The sequence below is a fragment of the Ambystoma mexicanum genome, chromosome 11, assembly GCF_040938575.1.
Source record: "Ambystoma mexicanum isolate Mex_15411 chromosome 11, UKY_AmexF1_1, whole genome shotgun sequence".
Classification (NCBI taxonomy): Eukaryota; Metazoa; Chordata; class Amphibia; order Caudata; family Ambystomatidae; genus Ambystoma; species Ambystoma mexicanum.
This window is the reverse complement of record NC_090934.1, coordinates 235,643,458-235,664,151: the sequence shown is the minus strand read 5'-3', so window position 1 is coordinate 235,664,151 and position 20,694 is coordinate 235,643,458. Positions and strand designations below refer to the sequence as shown.

At 44.4% G+C, this 20,694-nt stretch overlaps 1 protein-coding gene across 1 annotated transcript in view; it reads right to left on the bottom strand.

The window, feature by feature from the left end:
- RCC1 (regulator of chromosome condensation 1) overlaps positions 1-20,694 on the bottom strand; it is a 589,822-nt gene that overhangs the window by 421,002 nt on the left and 148,126 nt on the right. Inside the window, exons 2-3 of the mRNA XM_069622944.1 lie at positions 2,640-2,783; positions 2,347-2,373 (exon numbers count right to left, since the gene is read on the bottom strand). Coding sequence (XP_069479045.1) covers positions 2,347-2,373; positions 2,640-2,745 — 133 coding nt within the window. The 5' untranslated portion in view covers positions 2,746-2,783. The remainder of the gene's footprint in view (positions 1-2,346; positions 2,374-2,639; positions 2,784-20,694) is intronic.

Below are 20,694 nucleotides of genomic sequence, written 5' to 3'. Positions count from 1 at the left end.
TCTGATACAATCCTGCCCAGGCTTTACCAAGCCAGCGGCCTCTGTGTCCTTATGCTATGTTAAATCAAGGAAGTCATTTTGTGGTGTAGGGAGCCATCCTCAGAGTGCCCTGCCACGTACCAATGAAGAGGGGTTTTGGGGCTAGATTTGACAACCAAACTCCTAAAACATCAGCACACTGGAACACTGAACTAGGGGCCCGGTACCAACACGTCAACTAGACACTGACCCAGAAGCATCAAACTAGAGAACATGTGTGCAAAGCAGATGTGATGCTGTGCTTGACAACTGCAAGTAGAGACCTTTGTTATTATATAATTATATTCTAATTGGTTATTTATAACACGCTTAATACCCAGAGGTTTCTAAGCACGGACCTGGGGATCAAACCTGTGTTGCTCCACGTCGTCTTGCTTCCAAAGCGAGCGCATTGCCCCTAAGCTATCCTTGATCCCTCTCGCTGGGACAATCCCCACAAAGAGCCCCAGTGCATATCATTCTTTCTTTATATGGCTTTTCAGGGTTTGTTAGGAATTTTCACTCGAAGTCCCAGGAAGCAAGGTTTCTGGTTGCAATGATTTAATCAGAATATTCAAGGACAACACACTGAGACGCAGTATGCAGTGTTTCTGATCTTGTTGATTTGATCGGTCTTCTCTCAGAACTTGCACTTTCTGTCCTAGCATGCAGTGTTTGTCATCATAATCACTGTCTCAATGTTCCCTCTTCCAATGTGCTCTAGGGCCTTTTGCACCATATTGAGGCGCAGCCCTAATGTTTTGACTATTGTTTATCCTGAGTGGACTCGTTCTCAAATATCTTTGCTCTATTCTGTCTTCTGACCCTTGTTTTGGGTATGCATCCGCTGCTTTCTCTCTCACCTCCATTTGAACAATCGTCAGCTCAGTGCCTCTTCACACATGTGGGCCCAACAGTTCAAGTCCCTGAGACATATTCCACTCTTCCCAGCATTCAGCATTACTCTGGTTGCTTTCCTTTAAGCAGGGTTACATTTCACATTGTTCTAAGTGTTCACCAGCCCTGTGTTGGATATCCAGTAGGCCTTCTGGTCATGGCCTTTGTAAAGCCACCACAGCCTTGTTACTCAGATCTTCCATCGTTTCCATAGCAGCATTGTAGCATTTCCCTCTTTTACGTCGATGTTTTACCAGGTGCAGCCTCCACACTGTGCACAGCTTCTTCACCAAAGCAAGACTCTGTTCTCTCCTAGCTCAGGGCTTCTTCAGTCTGCCATGAGCTGGATAACATGGCCACATTTGGAACATCAGACTTCCCAGATGGTCTCTCTGTCATTTTGAAATGGTACTTCATCACATTTTGTAATAGTGTGCATCGCATGTGTGGCTCCAATGAAGATATGCCAATTTATGTAAATACTACAACGCTGTCGACATTAACCACATGTTATGTATGTGAGATGTGTGCATGAGAGTTCCGACCACCTTGAAAATGATTGATTTTGAAGCAAACCAGGATACTTTCTAGAGTAATGCAGCACCATGTTAAAGTATATCAAAAATGCTAGACCGCCTTCAGAATCTTCTGGTGTAAGGAAATAAATCTGATAACATGTATGAAATTATGAATTGTTATCCACTGTTGTAGATATGATGAATTTGGTAATTAATTTTTATAATATTTGGTAGGCTTGTGAGGGGCCATTATGTTTTTAATAAAGGCTCATTAGCTCGTAAACCATGATTAGACCTCTGTATCAATGTTCATTTTAAATTTGCTTGTATCTGAAGAGAAAGGGAGTATTAGAACCCAGAGATTGTCGAGAGCGTTAGTGGCATGAATAGGTTCCTGCCAGTTACTATTTTTCACCAAAATAAATGTCCCTTTCATTTTTTTATTGCAAAACAATGTCTTTGCAGAACATACATTATGGTAATGGAACAGTCAAGATTTGAGGTCTTGTCCCTTGCTGAAAAACAGTGTTCGGGGCTATGAGCAGGTGAATGTTACTGTTACTTTAGAGTTTAGACTAAGAGTTAAGGTTAGGGTTAAGGAAAGCTTAGACTTAAGGAAGGGACAGGGCCAGGAAAGGATTTGCACCAATTTAAGATTTCAAGCTATTTTGTTTTCAAGCAATTGATAACAGATCTGTCACTGCAATCATAGCATCTCATCTTCAAAGAAACAATTATTATGAAATTGCATTGGGGTGAAATGTAAAGAGAACAAACTACCTATAACCAGCACACACAATAGAAGAGCCAGGCATAACACACATTTGTTATGGCAACATAGCTTATGCACCTGTCAACACTCACATGGCAAGAGCCTCACCCCGCCTCATCTTGCTAATAGGCCCCCACTCACCAGGCATCATGGCATCTCCTGCATCTCCTAGGGGGACACAGAGCAAAAATAAATTAAAGGAATGCCAATTCTATACCCAAAGCAAGAACTGTCCATTTTTAAATAGGGCAGGTAGGATGTCTGAAGCACAGATTGATAGCTGTAATTTTGGGATGTGATCTTGTTTAAAAGAGGGAGATCCAGTTGGGGGTCTATAGAGGCAGATGCTTAATGTGAGTGATGTTGTGGTGCTAAACCCAGTAATGGCCCACCACCCAGTCCAACATCATTCATCACATTTGCTGCCTCATTACCTGTGTCAGACACTGCAATGTTCTTCCGCTTCCTTTTCCTTTTTCCAGGGGAAGCACCAATGATGTCATTGCTACTTGTCTTCTCTCCGGGGTCATCTACATCCATGCTTCCTAGAGCTGAGATGTGCACACTCGCAAAGTTCCCTGTATCACAAAGAACCATGATCAGTGCCAGTAATATCCATTCTATAGACTCAAACCTTAATATTACAAGAACACAAACATCAGTAAGTTCTCATAGGACTTATAGAAGAGGGTTTACAGCCTGCCGTTATCTTGCCAAATGTTTTATGGGATGAAGACAATTTACACAGGATACAGGTGGCCCCACAGCCTAGACCAATCATGGTACCACAATTAGGGTATATGTTCATCGGCTATCTCTGCACCCAAATTCACTTGCATGTCAACAAGGTACACATTCATGTTATAGTTGAGTATTCAGGGGATTGACGCATGATATACTCTTATATGGCGTCAATAATGTAAGTGTATCGCATGCACTACTTAGGCAGGGAAGTTACCATTAAATAGATATTTCTGTAGTAGAGGTGAGTTGCTTTTACTATAAGGGCCAATGTCTGCTAGTAAAATGCACTTTATACCGAGTCTCTGCCTGCTCTGGATACCACATGGCATAAGCCTTTACCCTACTTTTCCTACTTTCTCAGAACTCTGGACAGCTCTGTCGGCCACCACTTCTTTCAAAATGCATTTACTGTCCTTGCCTTTGCCCATTGGGAGTTATGATGAAGTCTCCTGTTTGGTTTCGGAGATGAATGGTGGTGTGAGCAAGGGTTTGTCCACCTGGCATGCGATGATGGGCCCGAGGGAAGTATCAGGAGGATCCCCTAGTCCCCCCACTTAGTCCACTTCGTATGGCAGGGGACATACACATTCACAGCCCAGATGGTACCAACCCCTGCAAGTAATTATACACAGCTATACCAGCAGGCCCTTCAACACAGGACCCGTGGTTACAATGGAGTTCAGGTCTATTCCAAAAGGGAAGGGATCAAGACGCATCCCACAGAAGCAGAAGGATTTGGCAGGGACTCGGTTAGTGGGAGTACTGTAGCGATTCTGCTTTTGAAGCACGAGGTAGGTAGAGGCTTAGTCTGCGGTTTTTGGGTGACCCGCGGGAAGGAGACTTACACCCCTGGAATAGAGGAACAAAGTCAAGAGAACCAATCCCCATTAGCAACATGCTTCCCTGGAATAGAGAACACAGTCAAAGGAACCATTCCCTATTAGCAACAGTGATCATGCACTTTTGCAGCTCCATGCAAGCTGGAAATAAGGCAAAAACAAAAAGGTCTCGTGTGGGTGTTTTGAAGCAGAGCAAAGAAGCATTTGGAACAGAAGAGAGGGCATCGGGGGAAGGTTTGTGCAAAAGAGAGCGGTAGAGACTTGGAGAGGTGGGGACAGTTGGAGGGAGGAGGGAGTTGGAAGAGACTACTGAGGATGAGGTTTGTGAGAGTCAAGGTTAGGAGAGGAGGGCCATTTCAGCAGGAAAGGAGGGAAGTCTCTCAGCTAAATTCCAAATATAATACAGAATTCCTTGCAGAGACCCAATCATTGGACTCAGTGTGGTCCAACTTGAAAATACAGTCAAGTACTCTGGTCTTTGTTTTCTGGTTGTGGGTTTTGTGGGGTTCTTGTATCATGATCAATTGGGTTTGGTGCTCAGGCATCAGTGGATAACACTTCTCAGGCGTGGTTAAAAGCTGGAAGAACTCCTCCGGAAAGTCTATGTGGAAGAGGTACCGCTTTGGCTCAGGGCTTGTTGTCACTGTTCTCAGAGTCACAATCCAAAGTCCCTGACCTGCTTGAAAACTCTTCGGTGGTCTTGATGCCTGGAACACTCTTTCTTTGGCCCTTATACGCTCCCTGACCCCTGCAAGAATGCACCATCTCGTACCTTCTCCTATGGTTCTAGATTCTGCCCTGGACTGAACTGGTCTGCCAAAACCTCCTTATTCTCTGTTTCGAGATTAGGCACAGTGTCCTTCCCCAGTGGTTATATCTACTTCTCTAGTGATCTTATCTCTGTCACAGATGCTAAGGTTCTTCACCGCCTCCTTCCTTCTAACCAGCTGTCCCTCTCAGGGTTCTTTTTCTTCAATGTTTCCTCCTCTTCTCTTCCTTTCTGAAACCATTCCTCCTCCATCCTTTTCACAGCTTACTTCCCAGGGATAAAAGAATCATTTCACACTTGATATATGTGTCTCCCTCTAACCTTCTCCCAGCTTGCACAATTTTATCATGGTCTACCTCCTCCACTCCTCTGCACCTCTCTGCCTCCTGATGGTAATATACTCTTTTTTCAACTTCCTTCTTAAAGTCTTCTTATCTCATCTGATATACCTCTTCCATTCACAAACAAATATAATGGCAACCTCCTACAATCTCCAAACTCTCTTCTCCCCCTGATGACAACTTTCTTACTCCAAACTTCTTCACACTCTCTGTGAGGGGTCAGAAATGAGAGGCAGACACAACGTTTCAACATTAGACATTTTATTAAAATAAAAGGGTTTGATAAAGGCCTTTCTGTCCCTATCCAAATGAGAGTTTCACTGCCTATGAAATCAAAACTAGGGATCAGTCTGTGTCTCATCGTCCAACTTAGGCAAACTGTCCTTGTGTCCAAAAGGTATCTGACCCTCACACTAAAAGTAAACAACAAAATGTGCAAGGTAAATATCTCTGCTTTAAACTCAGAAAAATAAGTGCAAAAACTATGTTTAGCAATCCAACAAAACAATCCTTGTACCCAAGGGGTGATTCCCTTCCCCTGAATTGTTTCAGATGTAATATTGGAAATGTTCAGTTCAAACAATAGTTCTTGAAGAATGGTAGAAATGTCTTTCACACCACACTTTCTCAAAGATGAAAAATGTCTCTGCCGAACAATGGTGTTCTAAGGATGGTCTAAGGATGGTCTAAGGACTTTCTTAGGGATGATGAGAACATTGCCCTTTTCAAACAATGGTGCACCAAAACTAGTAGAAATGTATTTTCACAACACTCTCTTAAGACTTTGACTCTTCAAAGCAATTGTGGTTTGTGTAAGGATGTCAAAAAGTGTCTCTTCCACTTTAAAGCTTATCAAGAATACAGACTTTAGATCTCCTGGTATACTCTCCTGCCAAGGATCTCTTCACCACGTCTTTTCTGTTCATAAGCTCTCTGTGGAATACCTAGTATGCTCCCCTGCAGGGAAACCTCACTTGGGTCCTGCAGATCCCCCTGGTTTACTCTCCTGCCAGGTATCTCCTTCCCAAAAGAACTGACTGCCTTTTCTTTTTACCAGGGCTTCTCACACTGTTTACTTTCTTTTCAAGCATACCTATGTTGTACTTCTTCACTGTTTACACCACTTTAGCTTCTGGTACTACTTGCTCCAATTTCCCCATACTGACATTAATACTCCAATTTCCCCCAAATTGACTTCTCATATAAGGAAACTTGTAAAAACGTTGCCGTTTAGATTCTTCATATTTATCTGCTGAGGATACCATTTACACCAGCTTTCCTATATTGATCCCTCTCACATGAGGATTTATTCAAGTTCTGTCTTTTTAAGTTACTTTGTTGGTATTCAAAATAATTGTTTAATTGTCCACAGACCTCCACATAAGAGTCATACCAGGCCTTTTTATGCATGAAAATTGTGTAAATATGACAGCTTTATTATTTTCCTGCATACATTTACACACAAGGTTAGAGCACAGGGCAGTGTAATGGTTAAGAATGCTTCTTTTGATTTTTATCGGCATGGATGTAATTGCAAGCGATGGAGAAAAGCCTCTGAAATAGAATGTATTTCTCTGAATCCTTTCAAAAAGGGAAACTGCACACCTGGTTAAAAGGATTGGTTGCTTTCCATTCAGCTTTTGCTGTGTTGTGTCTAGATGCTCATGGAGCAAACAGAAGCACTATGCATATTTATTTTCCTAGTATTTTAGGATTGTATAATTAATCAAATATAAAACTAAGTTGCAATTGAGAATTAATCTTTTGTATCAAATTATGCTTTTTATTCCAGTGACAGCAAACCAGTATTGCACAATTGTATTTTTCAGAGGTCCTGTGCTGTGTTCATAATCGTGCGGAGGCAGATCATTTTTACACTTACAATTTAATTTATACTCTATAAAAACAGTGTGTAAAATGATGAGTATGCATGGTCTAGTTTACAACCATTCAACCTTGCAGCCAATGGGGTACATTAGTATAAATGGTCAGTGGCAGCAGAGTCTTTGCTTAAGGGTGAGTGATTGTCATTACACCAATTACAGGTGTTATAGCCTCTCAAATCTTCAAGACTACAATTAAAACATCCAAAACCTAACTCTCCAGGAGATGCAAGCCTGTTCAAAAACAAACAAATAAAAGTTACATTTTAACTCAGCAAAACCTGTCTCTGTGATAATCCAGATAGGTATTTGTATGTGCGCATGGTTCGTCGAACATCTAGGCACTGTGATTATTATACCTCAGTCGATACTCAGTTTACTGACCTCTGAAGGACCTCTGAAGGACCTCTGAAGGATGTCAGCCAATAAGATAGCTCAGCCAATTGAGCGCTCACTTCTGCGATCTGTGTGTGATCTGTAGGTTGCAGGTTTGAATCTCGGCAAGACCAACTCAGTCTTTCATCCTTTCGAGGTCGATAAAGGAGTGCCAACTTCGATTTGGAGATTATTGTGATAAACATGTTCTATGTACATGCGCTATATAAATGACAATTTGACCATGAGTTTGGGTATAGAATTTAGCATGCAGCCCTTGCCTCTCTGCACTGTTGTATCATAACATTGGCATACCATTAGGTAGTAATAGCTACAGGACATGACGACTTTCTTTAAGCCTCAAAAGACAATTCTGCATCGAACCTCAACACATAATACAATTCATGCTTGCTTTACTATGTCATTGGCTAGGTTTTTATGTTTTTAACATTTAAATATATACAGGAGAGATCAAATGGCCAGACCTAAGAGAAATAATGAAAGGTGCATTCTGTCACAATGCAGAAAGCCGCCGCATTGGTAAGGATTTCCATGCAGTTTTTGCACAAGTCGGCTGGATGTCACATAAATTATACTCTCTTGCAAAGGAGAAAAGTCATTTTTACTCTCTTGAAATTATATTTACTCTCAAAGTTTAAAAATAGGAAGTAAAATACTCCCACCTCAAAATCTTATCTGGAGCACTGATTGTCCATATGCCTGTCTGCAAACACCAGGGTCCCCAACATGTATTGGCAAACTCACTGGCGTTTGATGGCGTCTCTGGACAATAGCACATTGCTGTGGTGAAGCTATATCCTTGGGAAGACTCCTCCAGCTTCGCAGACCCTCCTTTGGTTACAGTATTGCCTCCGCCTTCATGAACCGGGGAACCCTAAGCAGCTTCACACGACCGTTTGTCTAACAGCCCCGCCGCTTCTGTAGACCCTCCGGCGGTCTATCCAGAGCTTCTGCAACACCTTTCCGGCGCTCACACCTCTCCAGGTGAGTGTGCCTCTAAGCGGGTGCTGGCAAGCATCTGTTGCCCCCAGCGTGGTGCACCTTCCTGCGTCTTCTTCTGCTGTCTGTGCCACTTCCCACTTCGCTTGCTCTGCAGCTTCCTTCTCTTCTCCTGAATGGAAGGAATTCACCAGGTTTAAATGTCCAGCACAGCTTATTTCCATCATGCATGTTTAGATCGATGTTTCCTTCATTGCTCATTAACTCCTTCTTCATCTTCCTCGTCTCAGTACTCGAGGCTTTATGGGATTTGAAGTCCGTAGGTTTTTAAGACTTTTTAAGGCTGTATTGTTTTGGATCTTTGTTTAAATTAAAACCATTGGCAACAGTAGATCTTGAGGGTGGTTTATGTGCATATGAGCTGAATGGTACTCTGCCTAGGTTGACTACCAAAAAGGGTGTTGAGGCCTCATAACTGAAGGGATTTGTATAATATCAATATGCCATCAGGAACTCTGGAATTATAGGGTTTTCTTCACATATAAGGGAACAATACTTCGTCCCTCCTGATGGAGTCACCACTTCTGCCCGACAGCCACCTGCTCCCATGTGATCCTCCCTTATAATACCATCCCCAGGACTAGGATCAGGTAGCAGCTGCCTTCCCTTGGCCACACACGAGGAGATTTTAGGCTGCGGATCATTGATGACTCCATAGGATTCATTGCATGCCATTCCTCTAAAGATCTGGCCTCCCGCTCTAGAGTTATTGGTTTGATGAGAACCAACAGCCGTCCCTATATAAGGAAGAGGTTTCTGAGTTTAGGCTTCCCAATCCCAAACTGTCTGTTGATGGTAACCCTTCCTTTACCTATGAATGAATTGGGGAATATGGAAGGGATGTTTTCTGACAATCATGTTGGGTCTTATTGGATATTTTAAATAATCAAAATGTGGTACTTCACTCCCAAAAACCAATTGAGTTGGGAGTTTGGGTATTATGGCCACTAATAACTGCACTTATTTCCCCAGTATTGTAAACAGGGATTTGAGTTTGTGGGTGCCCCTTTGTTTGGCCAGGAATACATTCTATGATCTTCCGTCCCATAGATCTCCACCCTTGAAGAAGCAATTCTGTTTTTATGGCACATCCCTTACTTCCTGCATCTAATTGGGCCCAAATGTTTTGCCTTGTAATACAACTGGGATTTGGTACAGATTTGTATCCCCAGTACATAACATTGATGTGGTAGGATTATTATTATGCTAGGTTATGTAGGATTCTTCTTATGCTATGTTATGCACTGCTATGCTACGGTATGCTATATTTGGCTCTCCCATACAGTTAGGCCTCAGACCCTCCATGTCACCTCCCTATGCCTGCTATACACGCATTACCCGGGACAGGCCCAAGCCCCTCCTAGGGCAGAGGACACGTCAGACCTTCCATTCCGCGTATTCTCTTCATGTTTAGAATTAGCCCCGTATATGGGAGATGATAACAGAAGGGGTTCTATGAATGCTGGTTATTCATCATACAACACGATGTCCCTGCAGGGCTGCATCACAAGGTCACAAGTAAGATGTAGACAGTTCTTGCCAAATGTCTGTAATGTCGTGCAAAGTAACACCCCCATTGTGAAAGCACAGAAACATATTAGTGTTTGCCTATGATATGCTATATAAACCGTCACTCTAGGGTGGGGGCCTTAGAAAGAGGCTTGTGTACCAAACTGCTAGACTACTCGCATGCTGTGTTCCTACTTCCCCGCTGATGTCTCTGTATGCTGTGTATTGGCTGCCTAATACAAGACTCTTGATTTACCATCAGTCTGTGTCTCGCCAGTTATTTGCTTACATTGCTTAGTTGCTGAAAGCTGAGGCCGCCCCTTGGGAAGGGGCCCGCTCTTTGCGATGACACATAGTACTCAATTTTTCTGCCTCCCGGACAACTCGTGCACTTGGGGACTGTTTCTGTATCTCTACAGTCCCCTACCAGCTCTTTACACTTGATGTCTACACTTACCACTGCACTTGCCACAAACTGTCCGCACTTTTTACCTATTGTTTTTATTTTTATTTATTTTGTTCTGTTGATCCTATGTATCCCGCACACTTTTCCCTTTCCCCCTCCCCTGAACTTGTGCAATCTCAATGTCACACTGTCTTTGTATTCCCTCTGTTCCCCCTCCCGTGCCTCGTCGCACCTTGAAACACTTGTGTATAGGCACGTTATAAATGCCATATCATATCATATCCTACTCTGCTGCCAGGGATCTCTTCACCAAGTCATTTCCCTTCATAAGTTATGAGTGGATTACCTGGTATACTGCCAGTCAGACCCCCTGCTCTCCTGCAAGGTATCTCCTTCCCAAAAGAAATGACTGCCTGACGTGTTTCTTTAACCAGGACTTCTCACAATGTTTACTTTCTTGCCAAGTATAACACAGTTCTTCTGTAGCTTCAAGTACTACTTGCCCCAACTTCTCCATATTCACATCTCATTTATGGACATTGGCTTTCTTCATTAGTACTCTTTTGCTTGCTTGTTCCAATTTTCCCCAAATTGACTTCTCATATAAGGAGACTTTTACAAATGTTGCATTTTAGCTTCTTCATTAATATTTATCTACTGAGGATAACATTTACTCCAGCTTTCCCCATATTGAGCTCTCTCACATGAGGATTTATACAAGTTCTGTCTTTTTAAGTTACTTGGTTGGTATTCAAAAGAATTAATTGTCCATATGCCTGTCTGAACGCCCGTGGACCCCAACATTTATTGGCAGACTCAACAGTGTTTGATAGTGTCTCTGGACAATGGCATGCTGCTGCAGTGAAGCTGTATCCTTCCGAAGACCTCTCTGCCTTCGCAGACCCTCCTTTCATTCCAGCGTCGGCTCCACGCTCATGAACTATGGAAACTGAAGCGGCTTCACACAACCACGTCCAACAGCCTCGCCACTGCTGCAGACCTTCTGGCTGTCTCTCCGGACCCTCTGCAACACCTTTCCTGGTCTCACGTCTCTATGGGCCACTGTGACTCAAAGCGGGTGCTCGTAAGTATCTGTTTACCCCAGCATGGTTCACCTCCTCACGTCTACTTCTGCTGTCTGTGCCGCGTCCCACTTCATTCGCTCTGCGGCTTCCTTCTACTCTCCTAAATGGAAGGAATTCGCCAGGTTTAAATGTCCCACACAGCTGATTTTCATCATGATAACTATGCCACATATTTAGTTTGATGTTTCCTTCATTCCTTATTAAGTCCTTCTTTATCTTCCTCGTTTCAGTACTCAAGGCTTTATGGGATTTGAAGTGCATAGGCGTTTTAGACTTTTTAAGGCTGTTTTGTTTGAATCTCTGTTTAAATGAAAACCATTAGAAGCAGGAGATGTTAACACTGTTTTATGTGCATATTAGGCATGAATGGTAGTCTGCCTACGGTGACTACCAAGAAGGTTGCGGAGGTCTCACAACTATATATGTATAATGACAATATGCCATCAGGAACTATGGAATTATAGGGTCTTCTTCTCATACAAAGGAAGAATACTGCGTCTCACATGACAGAGTCACCACATCTCCCTGGCAGCCATCTCCTCCCATGTGATCCTCCCTCATAATAACGCCCCAAGGGTTAGGATCAGGTAGTGGCTGCCTTCCCCTGGCCACTAGGGAGAAGATTATATGCTGGGGATAAGTGATGACTCTGTAGGATTCATCACATCTCCAACTAACCTCCTGTTATTTCCTTCTGCTCTCCTCTCAGTACTCCATTCTCTAGCCACTCTGCATCAAACTCCTTCCTTTAACTACTAGTCGCACAGCCCACACTACCAAACTCATCTGACTGTCTATTATAGTAGTGTCTTCGCACCGCCTGGAGGCTGTTAAGCAATAGGGCCCAGCTCTTGGGTGACTGGTCAATGGGATAGGGATAATGTGACTTGACAAGGGGCAGGCATGAGTCTATATGAGGGTCTGCTGCCATCTTGGACGTCACAAGGACTATGAATAGGTGCAGAGTCTCATTCTTCCATGCTAACAGTGCCCCAGCATATCTTAGCAAGAAACAAAAGCTATAAAATGCCTTGGTAAGTTTGCCAATAATATTCAATTAGCCCTCATTCTGGCAGTGGGCTCTGCATAGATGGCAGAGATCCATTGGATAATGTTGGATCCAGACCCCGAATCTGCTAGAATCCCCTTCAGGAAGGTCAGTTGACCCTGTCAAAAGCCTTTTCGGTATCTAGCACCAAAATAGGGCCAGCTCTCCCTGAAATTCTTGTCAATCAAGTGGAACTACTTCTTGAAATTGTCGAATGTTTGCCTGCCCACCACAATACCAGTCTGGCCCAGATAAATAAGTTGCAGGAGTATCGGCTCCAGCCTCTTCACTAGTATTATTGCAATAATCTTTTCATCCAGGTTCATCTCTCCATTCTACCCTCTGTTTCAACACACACCACAGGCCATACCTTGGATGATCTCATCTCCACAGACATCCCCCTCTCTATCCCTCTCAGTACCTCACTTTCCTGGACCGATCACTCTCTTCTCTCTTCACACCTGAAGCTCTCTTCCCCTATAGCACTGGCACATCCTGCGCCACCGACCGCCTTCAAGGTCTGCCGGCCTATGAAGAGTGTCAGTGACTGCCTTTGCCTCCACCTACTCACCTCCTTCGACTCCTGCGGCTGACTCCCACCCTGACACAGCCCTCATTAACCTTCACCTTTCCAGCTCCAACACTCTCGACATTCTTGCCCCTGTCAGGGGGGTCCAGCTGATGCCTGCCAAAATGTGCAACTCTTGGTAAAACTCCGATCTGGCTGCCCTTAAACGCAAGTGCAGAGCAGCAGAACGGAAATAGAGATCTACAGGTCTACCCTCTGACGAACTGGCCTGCAGCCTTCTTCAAAGACAATACGACTCCTCATAAGATCCAAAAAGAGAGTCCATATTCAAGCCCGCCTCTCAGAGGCATCTAATAACACAGCCAAACTTTTCAAAGTCTGCAAGGAACTGGCCAACCCTACGGCAGCGTCATCCTGAAACACATGTGAACGAGCGCAATACAAATAAAATATCAATATCCTCTACTGCATCCACCCAGGCCCTCTGCTCGGCCCTGGCTGCTCACTTCACATCCAAAACAGAGGCCATTCTGACCACTCTCACCTCTGCAGCCTTTCTTGCAACAACATCTCTTAGCCCGCCCCCCCCTAGGCCACTCTCGCCCCTGCCCCTTTTCTCTCCTCCCTCCCTCTAGATAAGGCTAGGAAAATAGAGGAAGCCAAATAAGTTCAGATGAAACTGTCAAAAATCACCTTGGAAGGGGCGGATTGACGAGCAGAGAAGGACTGGGAATGCAGCAAGCAGTGGGTGCATCGCAGGCGAATAATCAGTGCCCGATGGACCAAGGAGGGAAAGGGTTCATGCCGTGAGGCGGAGTTATGGGCTATAGAGAAAGGGGTGGATTCCAAAACAATCAAGGTGGGTTTCAGAATGCGCAGAATGAGAATCAGAATGCGCATGCGCAAGAAGGATTTAACCATGGGGGACTAGTCAGGCGGCCTCCCTCTGTATGTTGGACTTGCGGGATAATAGGGCACATTGCACGCGTATGTGGGAGCCACGGGAATGTACAGAATGGCCAATTCTCAAGAGTGGGGATAGCTTATCCTCCACCATATGGCACACAAACTAGGGAAGGGTTTGCCCAATATCTGATAGTGTATCAGACACAAGCGCAGCGAATGCAACAGGCAGAGCAAGCACAAATGAATCCACCGCATGAGCAGTCGCAACATGCCCCCATGCAGACACAGCAGTATGCAAACACTGGACAATTATTGACACCTAGAATAGGAGGAGTCACTGTGGTAGGAGGAAATCCCCTCACAGGTACGGGGGTATGCATGTACCCACAATAGGACATCTCACTGGGCGGACAAAGGATACAAGGTAGACAAGGAGAAGCTACAATATTGTCAAGAAGAGATGTTATACATAGGACAGTTGATTTCACATGAGGAAAGAAAGGTGGCACCTGAAAGAGCTAAGGCGATTATGAAAACCGCACACAGAAAAACAGATGCAACCATTTTTGGGACTATGCAACTATGTTAGAGCCTGGGTGTTTGACTATAGTTCATACACAAGACCCTTTTAAGCTTTAAAGAAAGTAAAGGTGAATGAGGTTAAAATAGAATGGACTTAGGAGATGGAGGAAGGATTTGAGGAATTGAAAAAAGCTATTTGTACAGTTCAGTTTTTAGGAATTCCCAATTATGCCGAGGAATTTTACTTATTTTCGCACACGAATGTGACAGTCATGAGAGGAGTACTGATACAGAGGACCACATTGGGGTCCAAGCCTTTAGCATATTACAGTGGAATTCTAGACCCAGTTATTAAAGGTCACTTTCCTTACGAACAGTCATTGGCAGCCGCCGCGTCTGCAATTGAGAAGTCTACAAGCATTGTTATGGGCTGCTCTATGACTCTCTTCGTGGAGCATGCTCTGGTTGCCATTTTAGAAAAACCCAAAGGTACATTGACATCTCAGAGAGACCCAGCCTATGAAGTAATGATTTCGAACCCAACAACCAAAATTGTCAGATGTAAAATAGTGAAGCCTGCCACATTTGTAGTTGAACCAATAGCAGAAGGCGATCATGTGCATGACTGTGCAAATTATGTTGAATTTTATGATATACCTCGTGTGAAAGAAAAAGCTTTGTCAGGAGGGGAAATTCTCTTTATTGATGGTTCTTCCAGAATTGATCAAATTAGTAGAGAAAGGTATTCTGCTGCAGCTGTAGTGAGGCATAGAGAAAATGGCAGGTTTGAAGTTGTAGCAAGTGCTAGGCTACCGTCTAACTTTTCAGCACAAGAATCACAAAGGGCAGGAAGTGACTGTGTACAGTGACTCCACCTATGTGACGACAAACGTACAGGCAGGGTTAGTACATTTGAAAATAGGGGCTACCTCCGAGCGGATGGCACTCCAGTGCAGCACGCATCTTTATTGGACAGGCTTATTAAGGCACTGTGTAATTTTGCACGTTTCTGCACTCTCAGTGTTCTACAAACATTGACTTACAACGATCACTCCAACCCACTTGTAAAGCGTGTGCCTGTTTGAAAATGGCTGCCGCTTTCTGTGTTTAGCCCATCACAGCCAGCCTAACAGCCAAATGCCTGGTGCCTCCGGATTGGTTACTGTGCATTATTTCTACCAATCACGTGCGCCGGCAGGCGAGCGCCAGTCCACCGAAGGAAGGCTCCTGTCCTGAGCTTGTCTGGAGCCGACAGAGCCTAGGGCCAGAGGCTATGCCCATTTTACGACTGCCCAAAAAGTTTCTCCAACTGTGCATGGACCTACCTGACCTAGCTTCCTGTGACCCCCAGGGAACTGGTAAGAAGCACACCTGCACACGTACGATGCCATTGACTCAGTGACTTGCTTGCTACCCCTCCATTATGCCTCATCTGCCTCACCCTGCCAGCACAACCATCTTGTGCATGCATGACCAGTTAATGCAATCATTTACCGGCCCTATAATGTACTGCTGCTCAATGCTCTAATGTTCCTCTCCAGAACTAACTTTTCCATCTTGATTTTGCATGCCTCAGAATAACTCGCTTTTCATGCACATGTGCATATTGCTGCCGCATTGTGCGATCGTTGTGCTCAGTTCCTGTACTATTTGCTCTTTCCTACAGACATCTGTCAATGCATCACGGCTGGCTGCCAGCCCGTTGCCCTGTTTACCGATGCCTGTCTTGCACGTAATGATTAAGGACTTTCTTGTGCTGATGTAAACACTTACATGCCCGCTACGTATTTACTGTTGACAGTTGGGTGCCTCCTTGCCTTTTCATTCCTAGTCCTAACCTAGCCAGCCCACGGCCCTAACTATCTAACGGCGCTTATTGCCTTGTTGTGCTACCGCCACAGCTTACTATCTCTGTATATTGCCTGCCGCCCAACCACCTGATTGTGCATAGTACCTTTTGCCTCAGTTTGCTGTCTCTGTGCCTGCCGCCCAACTACATGATTTTGCACAGTACCTTTTGCCTCAGCTAGTTGTCACTGTATACCGCCCTAACTATCTAATTTTGTCAGCTGCCGGATTGCTCCACCACGGATTGCCGTTAGTTCTACAAATATACCCTGAACCTGTATTTACACGCTGTATCCGTATTGCACACTCAACCTGCCTCACTATGTCCCACCCATTGCTATCCCACCACTATACCTTTGCATAGACACCCCTCATCCGTCCTTACATCATTTAGCAACCCTAAGGGAAACACTATCCTATTGAGGGCCATCCTACACCTAATCAGCATACCAAACCTTTTGCCATCATCAACTCCTGCGACCCTCTACAACAAACCTCTGAGTCACACTAATTTGATTACTAAACCATGCAGTCTCCTCCAGAGAAACCTTAAACTCTGTGCCAGACTCCCCAAAATTTACAAACCCTTAGCTAAAACCTCTCACATTCCCATGAACAACACTATTAGAACCTTGAGTGGCCCTCAGCCCACTTCTACAATGCCCACTCACAATGCCATCAATACCCAGCATCCTCTCCAGCACAATAGCCGGATCACCCGAGACCTCAGCATCCACCCAAAATACCTCCATAACACCCAGACACCACCTTTGGAATCCACTCAGACCAGTTTAAAAGGTGCACTCATAAATGCCCGCTCCATGGTGGCCCATGCCACAGAAATAGCAGACTTACTCCAGACAGAAAAAATGGACTTCCTCGCCATCACCGAATCCTGGCTTCACGCAGCAGCAGGCCCAATGATCATGCTAGCCATTCCAGAGGACTACACTCTCCTTAGACTAGATCGTACTAAATCCCGAGGCAGAGGCCTTGCTATAATTGCCAAAACTAGTCTAAGTTTGAGACTCACCACGCCACAAAATGTAGACTCCTGCAAATCCCTCACTGCCAAGTTGACCATCTTCGACACCCAGACCCTGTCCATCCACCTCATATACAGACCTCCTGGCCCCTTAGGCTCCTTCGAAGAAGACCTTATTAATATCTTATCTGACAACCTCAAAACTCTTCACAATGCCTCCTTTTAGGAGATCTCAACTTAGGCTATAGTGACCCATTAGATCATAACGCCACACATATTAACGACTCCCTCAAGGAACTAGGTTTCACCCAAAAAGTGACAGGCTCAACCCACACTAAAGGCAGGACCCTCGATTGGATAGCAGAGTACAACTGCCAGACATCCAATATCTCCATAACACCACCGCCCTGGTCAGACCACCACTTGATCTCCTTCTCCGCAGAGGTTACACCTCCCCTACCTGCTAACAATATAGCTCCTGCCATTCATACCAGAAATAAAAGAAACTTCAGAGCTGAAAAACTAATTCCCCTGATTCTTCCCACTCTGAACTTGCTCCCTGACTACGCAGATCCCTTTACCGTGGTAGAGGAGTACAATAAAATGTTATCTTCCTTAGATGCCATTGCACCACTTAAAATCAGAAAGAGTAAACCCAAAAAACATGTGAACACTTGGTTCACCCCCCACTTGAAAGCAATTAGACTAGAAAAACGCAAAAGTGAGCAAATCTGGAGACTAGATCCCTCTGACAGCAACAAAAACAACCTTAGTAAAATAGCCACCCTATACAAAATAGAAATCATCCTCGCCAAACAATCATCATATAACCTGCGCATTACTCAAGCCAATTCAAGCACCAAAGAAGTGTTCACTATCCTCAAAGAGATAGAAACACCCATACAAGCCCCGGACACCTGTCTTAAGGACAAAAGATGGTGCACTAGTATTCAGGGTGCCCTATCCAATAAGGTAGCGACCCTCCAAGCTAAGATCGGCAACAAAAAAGAAACCCTCCTCCTTGCCCCTTAGACTATTAAAACTTCCGAGCCTCTGCCCCAGCCTACTCCACTACCTAATCCACCTATACCGTGCTTCAATTTCAATAAAGTTTCTATCCTAGAAGTAGAAAAAGTCATCCTTACCCTCAAACCTTCCAATTGCCTAAGTGACCCCTGCCCAGCCCAAATCATAAAGGATGCTGCACCTGACCTTTCCCCATTCATCTCCAAACTCATAAATGCCTCTTTCTCCTCCGGCACCATACCTAACAACTTGAAACAATCCTGGGTCCTCCCACTTAAAAACAAACACTTGATCCGTCCATTCCCACAAACTACTGCCCCATCACCACAGTCCCATTCCTGCTTAAGATTCTTGATAAAATGGCATACATCCAAATCCAACAATATCTGGAATCCAACCACCTCTTAGGAGTACGTCAGTCAGGCTTCAGACCACAACACGGAAATGAAACTGCACTCATCGTCCTTAAGGTACAAATAGATGCACTGAGAGACAACGGTAAAGCAGCATTACTGCTGCTGCTTGATCTCTCTGCAGCGTTCGACCTAGTGGACCATAAGATCCTATTTAACCACTTAGACTCTGCCGCCCACTTCTCACAAGCAGCAATAGTATGGATCCAATCCTTCCTCGACAATAGAACAATGTGCGTCTTCTCACCCTCAGCAGCCGCTGACCCCATACCCATCACTTGTGGTGTGCCCCAGGGCTCCTGTGTGTCACCTACCCTGTACAACACAACATTTTCACAAAGCCCCTTTTTGATGATCTAGACAGTCTGGATATCACCTACACTAATTACGCTGATGATACACAGATCCTCATCCCGTTGACGGACGATTACAACAAGGATTTGGCCTTTGTGAATAGAGTGTACCTCATCATCCAGGCATGGATGGCCTCTCACGGTCTATGCCTGAATGATGACAAAACGGAACCCCTCATCCTCGACACCCCTGCAAACCTTAACAAACTAGGACACAACTACTCTAATTTCAAAATAAATGGTAACATCACAGTAGCCAAGGAGGTCAAAACTTTAGTATTCTACCTTGACTCCACGTTAACCTTCAATAAACAAGTCAATTCCATGGCCTCATCTACTGCTTACACCTGAAAGTTAATCAGAGCAGCCAAGCGCTTCCTATCCCCTAATAATTGTATCACCCTAGCAAGAGCCCTTGTCTTGTCCAAACGGGATTATTGTAATGCCCTATACGTAGGAAGTAACAAATACATTACCAATAAGATTCAGATTTTACAAAACAATGCCTTGAGAGCAGCCCTAAGTACTCCCAAGAAAGCCCACATCTCTGACTTCAGACGATCTAACAACTGGCTATCCACGAAAGACAGAATCCTCCTCAAAATAGCTTCCGTGACACACAAATGTCTCCACTATGCCGCCCCACAATACCTTATAGCTAGATTTACGAGACAACCCTCCAACCGTCCCACAAGATCTGCCAACGCAAATCTTCTAACGGTGCCCAGGTTTAAATGTACAAAGACTGGTGGAAGCAGCTTCCCGGTCAAAGCTGCCCAATACTGGAATTCCCTCCCTCCGCCTCTGAGGGAAGACTTACCCTACCCACACTTTAGGTCTAGCATCATCCACTGGATCAAGGAAAATGACCTCTGACCTCCATACACACATTGCATCTCCTGGACTGCCTGTACATACTGTAAATACTGTCTTCGATGCCCACTGCAGCATGTATCTTGTCTGTCTCATGCCTGTCTCATGCCTGTCTCACGCCTGTATTGTGTAAACATTGTCTATAATTCTTTGTATATTATGTATGATCCTGTACAGCATTGTAACCTAAACTGAACAATATAAATCTTTGTATATTATGTATGATCTTGTACAGCATTGTAATTTAAGATGAACAACCCTCTTGATGCTAATTGCGCCCTAATACACTCGGGTCTGGCGCGCATTACAAATATTAAACTAAACTAAACTGCAAATCCCAGTAGCTATAGCGGTCGTTAAATTCGACGCTCACACTAATCAGACAGATTTTATTTCTTGCAGGAACAAAGCCGCAGATGCAGAAACCAAAAGGGTTGCATATTAATATGATATGATATGATATATTCCCCAGATTCCCCAGATATTTCAAGTTTTGACACTCCGAATATCAAAGAGAAAGTAGTCACGATTATGATAATGCAAGAAGGGTTTAATCATTTGCCGAAGACCCAATTAATGGAGATTCAAGGGTGTGCACCGTAGGAAGAGCAGGAGCTATGGAAAGAAAGGGGGTGTTCTTTATCCCCCTCAGAAACATTATGGCGACAGGATAGCACTGGAAAGCCGGTGCAGCCAGTAGCATTGTTAAAGGTAGCGCTTGAACAGCTACATCACCCCATGCATGTAACTAGGGAGAATCTTGCTGCAACAATTGCAGAAGACTGGTTTGTTTCAAATTTGTTAGAACATGTTTCATTCTTTGTAGTGAATTGCATCGTGTATCAAACGTTCACCGCTGGGCATACACTGAGAACGATTAGAGGAGTAATACCTCGACCGAATGGTCCTTTTCAGCGTTTACATATTGATTATGGGGTGTCCCTTCTCTAGGTGGATCGAGGCAAGTCCATTGACACACCCTGATGCCACTTGCGCAGCAAAGTTTTAAGTATGT